The 7,917-nt window shown below is 54.3% G+C and overlaps 1 protein-coding gene across 1 annotated transcript; it reads right to left on the reverse strand.

Moving 5' to 3' along the window:
• Positions 1-2,637: 2,637 nt before the first annotated feature.
• Positions 2,638-4,260, reverse strand: LOC113887945 (heat shock transcription factor, X-linked member 3-like). The gene is made up of 2 exons (XM_027535287.1): positions 3,680-4,260; positions 2,638-3,286 (listed from the first exon to the last, which is right to left on the reverse strand). The coding sequence occupies exons 1-2, from the start codon at positions 4,160-4,162 to the stop codon at positions 2,750-2,752; spliced, it is 1,020 nt and encodes a 339-aa protein (XP_027391088.1). The 5' UTR covers positions 4,163-4,260; the 3' UTR covers positions 2,638-2,749.
• Positions 4,261-7,917: the final 3,657 nt, after the last annotated feature.

Raw genomic sequence — 7,917 nt, forward strand, 5'->3', positions numbered from 1 at the left:
ACTGCACTGTGAAGCCAGTGAAGCCTCCCTCCTCAGTGCTCCTAGTGTTTTGGTGCCCTCTGTCTTGGAACTCACCATGTGCCTCTCTCTTGCTGTCCTGCCCTCCTTGCTGACTTCCCCACAGACTGCATGTGAAGGACGGGTATTCTGGGGCACAACCCTCCCATCAGTGGACCCCATGGAGACAGATGGAAAAAGCCAGACCTCTCTGACCACCCCCCACACACACACATTCTGTGTCAGCAGGCTTGGAGGATGCTCGGGCATGTAGAGCGGAGGTCCGGCCCAGGCCTGTGAGTTTGGAGGCTGCTGGGTCAGGCTCCTGACCTTTGTGGTTCTGTGTATCCACAGCCACGTGAAGCCCTTGGAACCCTGGGAGGTGAAGTTCAGCTGTCTGTCCTGACAGCCTTAAGTGGGTTTCATCTTAAATGGTGTCAAGCCCCTGGAGAGGCAATGGCGGCCCGTGTTACATGACCACTGGCACTGTACCCTGGCCATCCACATAGCACACTGGGACTGGGTGGATGTGGCCTGGAGGGAGCTGCTGGGGCAGAGGCTGAGGATGAGCCTCGCCCAGATCCAGGCCTTGCTGCGGGATGGGGACAAGTTCAGCCTCAGTGATCATGGGCAAGTGAGGCCCTGCCCCATGCTGCCTGCATGGCCCCCGGTGCTGCCCTGGATCTCAGCCGGGTTGTGTCCATTTGTTTTCTGTTGAACCAGTTTGTGGGGGGTGGGGAGGCTAAGATTTCTTCAGAGGGACAGCGAGGGTAACTTGGCTGGGAGACAATGGCACGAGGTGCCTGACCACCTCCCTGGCCTCAGTCTCCATTTGTGCTCTGAGCAGAGGTGGGTCTAGGTCTGCACATGCACTTTGTGTGTGTGTGTGTGTGTGTGTGTGTGTGTGTGTGTGTCCTCACGTATGTCTGTGTGCCTGGCAGAGACCGTGAGAGGCAGTAAAGCACCCAGCCTGGGTTCAATACCCACACTGCCAGCAGCCAGGCGTGAGCAAGTACCCTGATTCCCCAGGGGTGAGGCCCCACAGCAACACCTCTCTGCTGGTAAATCCCTTGGGGACCTGATGCCTGCTGGCTCCTGCCAGAGCCCTCTTTCTCTGTCCCTACAGCCTGCAGTGGTCAGACTGAGAACTGGCCATGGCCAGGTGGGTTCATGGAGCACCAGGCCTCTGCCTTTCATTTCACTCCCTCCCTGGCTTGGCCTTGCACCGAATTCCCTTCGCCAAGGTGAGCCCATCTGAAAATGCTCATCCAGGGGACCCGCTTCACCTTGGGTTTCCTCTTAGTCTCTAGCAGGCATGACTTTAAATCACCTTGTTCTCCTTCTGTGTCCTGTCTTTGCACACAGGTCTCCTGGAAACTGGGGACGCTTTGCTGTGCCCAGAAAACCTAGATGCCGATGAGGTAGAGGAGCTGGAGAATCAAGCCCTGCTACCCGACCTTCGACAGAAGTACCTGACTGTGCTCGCCAAGCCCCACTGGCTGCTGCAGCCCGTCCCTGGGAGGGGCGGGAAGGACATCTTCCAGGTGGACATCCCCGAGCACCTGATCCCCTTTGGGCAGGAGGCCTGTCCAGGATGGGCTCTCGAGAGGAAGGTGGCCAAGACACCTGTACATGGTGACACTGTCCAGTCACCACTGCTTCCTGGACGTGCCCATCTGGTTCTGTCTCAATCAGCCCCACCCTGGGGTGTGATGCCAACTTGGTGCGGGTTGGGGGTCTGGGATACCCCTCATGTGGTGCAGCTCAGGACTCAGCATGAGTCTCCAGGACTTTGACCTTTATGATAAGATGGCATCGCCACTCGTTTTGGCCCTGCTGGGTCTGGGTGGTTGAGAGAAATGTGTTGTTATGAAACTGGTTAGTGTTTTCCCCTCTCTGTTCTGGTTCAAACTCCCTGATGTCCAAACAGTGTCCGGGGGTGATGGGGGAAGGCTAGGGGCGGGGCTGAGCGTGAGCAGCCAGTGAGGCCTCTGGCAGGCAGAGAGGCCCACAGGCCCAGAAACAGGCCGTGGTTTGTCCTTGCAGGTGACCCTTGCCCTGCTCTAATGTGTCCCTTGGCTCATAAAGCATGTGTGTTGGATGCGGTGCCTGGCTGCCTCACATCCAAAGACAGGCTCCTAAATACACCTGTGAGGGCAGAGTGACAAGGGCTGGTGTTCACTTTGTGGAAACCTTGTACTTGTCTTTGGGTTTGATGTCATGTGTTTGCAAGGCCCTTGGCCGGTGGGGTGACCCTGCTTTCTGGTCAGCCTCTTGAGGGGTGGCCCCTGGATCAACAGCTGGAGATGCTCAGCTGCTGAGCAGAAACTTGTGGCATTGTTGGGGGACCAAGGAGAAGTCCCTTCTGCTTCAGGGTGCATGACTCAGGGAAGGTGACAACCCCAAGGTCAGGAGCCCGGCTGGGCCGTCTGCTGAGCAGTGACCAGCCTGTCCTGGCTGGCCTCAGCACTCGGCTAGTGAGCCAGACCCTTGGCCAAGCATGTGAAATGCTGCTGCTTCCAATGAAAAGGGACCACGGGGACCAGACAGAAGCCTGCATGAGGCGTGGGCTTCCAGCCTCATCTGGCTCACCCGGCGCCGTGTGAATAGCATGGACAGACAAAGAACACAGACTCGCAGTTTTCATTCAATTCTTTATTTACTCCTGTGTAGTTTTGCTCCACTTTATTAGAGCCAAAAATCAATTTTTTATGACAAGAGTACTTTTGAGTGTCCCTAATAACCTGAGAGGTCAGGGATTGGGTTTGTCCTTGACCTGCTCACAGAGTACACATGTGTGATCTGAGGACTCTCCCTGCTCCTCCTCTGCCTCAGGGGCCTCGTTTGGGGCCGTGAAGGAAAGGGCTGCCGTCAGGAGGGAGTAACAGGTGTTGTACAAAGCCATCACTGAATCATAATCTGGGTACTCTGGGAGGCTCTCGGGCATTTGCCCTGTACTCCCCCTTCCAGAAGTAGCTGGGGGTGCAGACGTGGTATTGCTGGATGTGCCCTTTCCACTGGGGCCACCCTGCTCCCTGGGGAGATGGTTTGCCCCGGCCCGCCTGGCTACACTGCCCATAGACCAAAGGTGAGAGAGCACAAATGATCGCCGGCTGGGGGTTCTGCGAGCAGGTGGGGTTCCCTTGTGGACTTTCTTGCCCACCTCTTGGGTGCACTGGTTGTGGTGGAGTCGAGGAGAGTGTCTGGTCGCCACCGCTCGCTTCTTTCTCTTTGGGATGTTCCGCAGGAGGAGAGGCTTGTCTCTCTGAAAATTGGAGTTGCGATAGATCTGAAAGAAAACGAATCACTTTAGACAGCAAGGGGGAGAAGAGGCCTTCCTAGCCACCCTCCTCCCCACCACCGTCCCAGCCATGCCTATGTATAGAGACAAGATCTCTTCATTGTGGAAGGTTATGAGGCCCTAGCATGTTGCTCCCTAGAGTGCCCCTGGGGCCATCCTCACTTGAGGTGTTACTGGCGGTCCCTGACATTCAGTGGCCGCTCAGGGTCTGGAGTCACCCCTGTGGATCCTGTCTAAGGTGGGTGGTGAAACAAGACAGACCTTGTGTTCTCCTCTTTCCTTAACCACCCTCTCATGAGAACAACGTTCCCCTGGGAAATGAAACCCGTCCAGCACTCAGCTTATCTAGTCTAGCCTCCCCAAAAGGACTTTCTACATTACCATCATCTTCTTCCCTGCAGAGTGATCCGAAGGGGAGATTTTACTGAAACCATACAGGTTCAGTTCACGGATGAAGCTCTTGATGCTGTCTGTCTCAAAGATCTGGTCTGCACCTCTGCGCTGGAGGACCTCTGTCTGGAAGAGATCTGCCTCAATGACCACCATGTCTCCCTCATCGTTCCAGCGCACAGAGGTGAAGGCCTCATCCTCCACGATTCTCCAGAGCTTCCTGGGGAAGGACAGCCCAAGGAAGGTGTTGTTCTCTTCCTTGCTGGCCATTTCTGGCTTCGGGCCCTGTGGGGGCAGATTGTCATGGAGACCTGGATCTGGGCTCTTGGGTTGGTCACCCTGCTTCTCCAAAGTCTCTCCTGAATCAACATTTAGATCTGGGGAGGAATCATGGGGGTCCCCTGCTGCAGGCTCCCCACAAGTTAGTGGGGCCAGCGGGGCTGTGTGTGCCTTGTGGGAGCTCTGACTAGCCATAGAGCCAGTCTAGCTCAGGAGCATTCTCTACCCCAGCAGTGAATGCTCAGGGCAGAAGGGCCTCAGGCCAGGGTCGGGGTGCCCCATAAATACTCTCTGGAGATTCTAGAATCTGGGTCATGGGCCAGGCAGCCAATTAAGTGGTCAGCTTCCTTAACTGTTTCATGATGTCACAGAGGTGATGTGGAGAGGCAGCCCTGGCTCAGTGTGGGGGAGGGGTCTGGGGACAGAGATGGATCCCCAGCTGGTCTCTTTTCTGAAAGTACAGAAAAGTATGTTTCAGGTTGCCTGCAAAGGCTCCCGTCTGCTGCCAGGTGCCTTGTTTCAGGGGACTAGGCCCTGTATGGGTTGACAAATGTGCCCCTGGCCTCACCCCCTCCCTACCAACGGGCAGGCCTGTGGTTGGCTTTTGCTTAAGGGCCAGGCCCTGGCGAGTCCTGGCTTAGTTACCACTGTGAGAGATCCCAGGGGTCAGATGGGCCCCTGGCAACTGTCCCTCCCAGAAGATGGGATCCTTAGTGGGCTGGTTAGCCTAGCCTGTGTTGGTGGTCCCACCTCCCCACCCTATGGCCTTGGCCTTGCCCCTCTTCTGGCTTTGTTGTCTTCTGGCTGGTGCTGCTGGTGGGTCTGTCCTACTCAGATGGCCCCAAAGTCAGAGTCCTGTTGTCCTGCCCCCTCCACTCCCTAGGTCGGGCTCTCCCCAGAGTAGGGCTGTGCTTGAGCACAGTGTGAGCAGCCTCAAGTTCCACTTGACTGTTCCCCAAATACCTGAGACAAAGACTCTCCAGGATGCCACATGGGAGGGCACAGCCATGTGCTTTGCTGAGTTTGCAGCCTCCCGAGCTCTGCCCACCCCCAGACAACATCCCACTGCAGATCATAGGCTGCTGTCTTCAGTTTCCATTTCTTCCCATAAAGACTGCTCTCCTGGCCCTAGAGTGCTCACTTTTGGAACACCTGTGTGTGTGCTTTTCTTGTCCCCTGCCCAGAGCCTCGAATTCAGCCTCCCCGGAGGCTGCCTCAAAATTACTGTTTCCTTCATAAATGGGTTGATTGGGCTTCTGCTACCCCTGATCCTGGCCTCCCATGTCCAACTTGGGTGTCTGTGGGTACCTGCCCTTTGAAGGACTTGACTGGGGGCTCAAGGTACAGCCTGTTCTATTGAAAACAAACATTTCACTGGTCCTCTCTGAGGCCAGCTCTGATCTTCTCCGCCCCTGCCCCTGTCCCCACCACCACTGTGGACTTGTTCTCCCTTACCTAGATGGCAGATACATCAAATGATTTTGTTGGCTCACTGGTTAGGCACCTTTCAAGGGGCTTCCTTTACAGACGCTCACTCCCAGAGACATGTCAGACTTGTTGAGCTAGATGTCACCAGAGGAAGCCCCCGTCTACCTGTATTTGAAAATGGATGAGTGTCCATGTGTGGGAGTGGACAAAACTCCATTGAAAGTCACCTGTCTTCAGTGCACATGGGTGATAGGGCAGTGGGTTTAGAGATGTTTCTTCTCTGACCTTTGTGGCCACTGTTCTTCTAAATCACCATGTAGGGAACAGACTGGCACCTTGGAGAGGCCAGTGTGTGAGGACCCTAGGGCACTGTCCCCCTAGAGAAAGTGGAGTTCTGCCACTCAGTGGAGTCATTTGCCCTGTGTGAGGGCCACTGCCTGGTGTCTGAAAGGGGAGAGCTAAGAGGGTGTGGAAGAGGCTTGCCCAGGGGCCTTTCAGCCTGAGGACTGGAGGCTAGAATGGAGCTTGCAGGCCACGACCTGAGTTTGCTCCCTTGCCTTTGCACTGTTAAACAGGTTGACAAAACATTCCTTTAGGTAGGTTCATCTGACTGGGACACGACCCTGAAGGCTGTGATCATCAGTGGGGGACCCTGTTGGCTCCTCTGAAGGGGACCAAAGACCGTGGTATTTGTGGCAGCCTGGCTAGGTGGCCATTCTTGCCTGCCCCCTCTCTGGTCCCCTCCTCACCCCCTGTGTTCTGAGGGAGCTGCCTTTTCTGGTCCCCCTCCTTCAGGCACCATGTGGGCCCTGGCAGTGTGTTTGTGTGGCACCAAGTTTTTTAAGCTGTGGCTCAGGATACTTGCGTTGTGTACACACAAGCACTCATGATGTCCAAGGCCTGCCTTTCTCAGCCTCACTCTCCTGCCTCTGCCCTTGGCATCCCCACATTGGAGTCCCCAGCCCAGAGGCCCTCCAGCTACTCCCCACCCTCACTGCGGCTAGTGTGAGGAGCCCCATGTGTTGGGCTGCAGGATGCACCTGAGGGATGCGATGCATCTGGAAGGGCCTGGCCTCTGTTGGCACTGTGATGGTGGGGCAAGAATCTCTCACACTGTTGCCTTCAGACACTCCTCCACTCTCCACTGTGGGAAGGGGTTGGTTGGTCTGTGGTCCAGGCCATGTCCGAGAATATGCACTTCAATAGGATGTGGAACAGCTAATCAGCCAAACATGATGATTCATATATAAAACTAGTTAACTTTTCCAGTTAGACCATAGTGGACCATAGTGTTATTAGCTCAGTTGTGTTCAATTCTTTGAGATTCCATGGACTGTAAACCACCAGTGTCCTCTGTCCTTGCGATTCTCCAGGCAGGAATACTGGAGTGGGTTGCCATGCCCTTCTCCAGGCGATCTTCCTGACCCAGGGCTAAAACCCAGGTCTCCCACAATGCAAGCAGGTTTTTAACCTTTGAGGTACCCCAGAAGCCCCATTTCCAGTTAGAGCGCCTGTTAAATTTGGTTGTTGAGGAGTGTTCCAGCAGGAAAAAGCTGCTCCAGGAAAAGCAAGAACCACTCTTTGTCTCTGTCCCAGCCTGTCTTCCATCCAAACCATTATATTCCTTCATTGCAGCCCCAACAAAGATCAGGTCGTTGATTAATGGCCAATTAAAAAATGAGATAATTTAAAGCTCATTAACACCTTACGTTCTGGATCCCTGGTACCAGGAAAGAGAGGGTAGTTCATGGATTGCTTGGGCATCACTTCAAAGGGAGTGTGACCAAAGTTCTCCAGGATTCCTTGCAGATATGGGTGGAAAACACATCCTTTACCCCTGTGGTCAATAGCAATGTGCCAAGAGCCAGGACCCCTTCCTTCCTGCCCCAGAAGGAGATGTCTCTGGGGTTTATCCAAGATGCAAAAGGACACCTCACAGCAATGATCCCTTTCAGACTTTCCCATCACCCCTAAGACACAATGCAATACTGAGGGGTGCCACCATCCAGCCTCATCAAAATCACCCCTCCCAGAAGGAACCCAGCTTTCCAAAGCCCCAAAGTGACCTGGCTCAGACACTAACCCCGGGTTGCTCCTCCTGGAGCCCCACTGCCCTGCCCCGTGTTGACTTGTTCTGTGGGACTAGAGGACGACTCTTCAACTTACTTCTGTGACTCTGGCTCCTAGACCATTGCTCTAGGAGTGGGGGTTGTCCTGCTTCTCCTAGTGTCCTCACTGCTAACATGGCCTTTCAGGGAGCAGAGGCTCTGTAAAGGTCTTCGGAATCAATGAGCCAGTGGGTAGGAGCTCAGATTAATTGCCTGTTACCTCCTTAAATAACCCAGACAAATCAAAGTAAAAAGAGATAATTTAGTTTTTGAAAATGATACCTCAAAAGGACAAAAACATGAATTTACTATGATCACCTTTATTATTGTCTAAATCTCACCCATCAATATTGCTGTTAAGTAAGCTCACATCTCCAAAACAGTTCTAATTCCAATTCCAATGTATCCCTTTCA

The sequence above is a fragment of the Bos indicus x Bos taurus genome, chromosome X (genome assembly GCF_003369695.1).
Source record: "Bos indicus x Bos taurus breed Angus x Brahman F1 hybrid chromosome X, Bos_hybrid_MaternalHap_v2.0, whole genome shotgun sequence".
Lineage (NCBI taxonomy): Eukaryota > Metazoa > Chordata > Mammalia > Artiodactyla > Bovidae > Bos > Bos indicus x Bos taurus.

What these genes read in the sequence shown, in the direction of transcription:
- LOC113887945 (XM_027535287.1), bottom strand. Translation starts at nt 4,162, where the DNA reads ATGGCTAGTCAGAGCTCCCACAAGGCACACACAGCCCCGCTGGCCCCA. An exon ending in CTGCAGGGAAGAAGATGATG is followed by an intron (nt 3,287 to 3,679) that starts GTAATGTAGAAA and finishes GTTTTCTTTCAG; the next exon opens with ATCTATCGCAACTCCAATTT.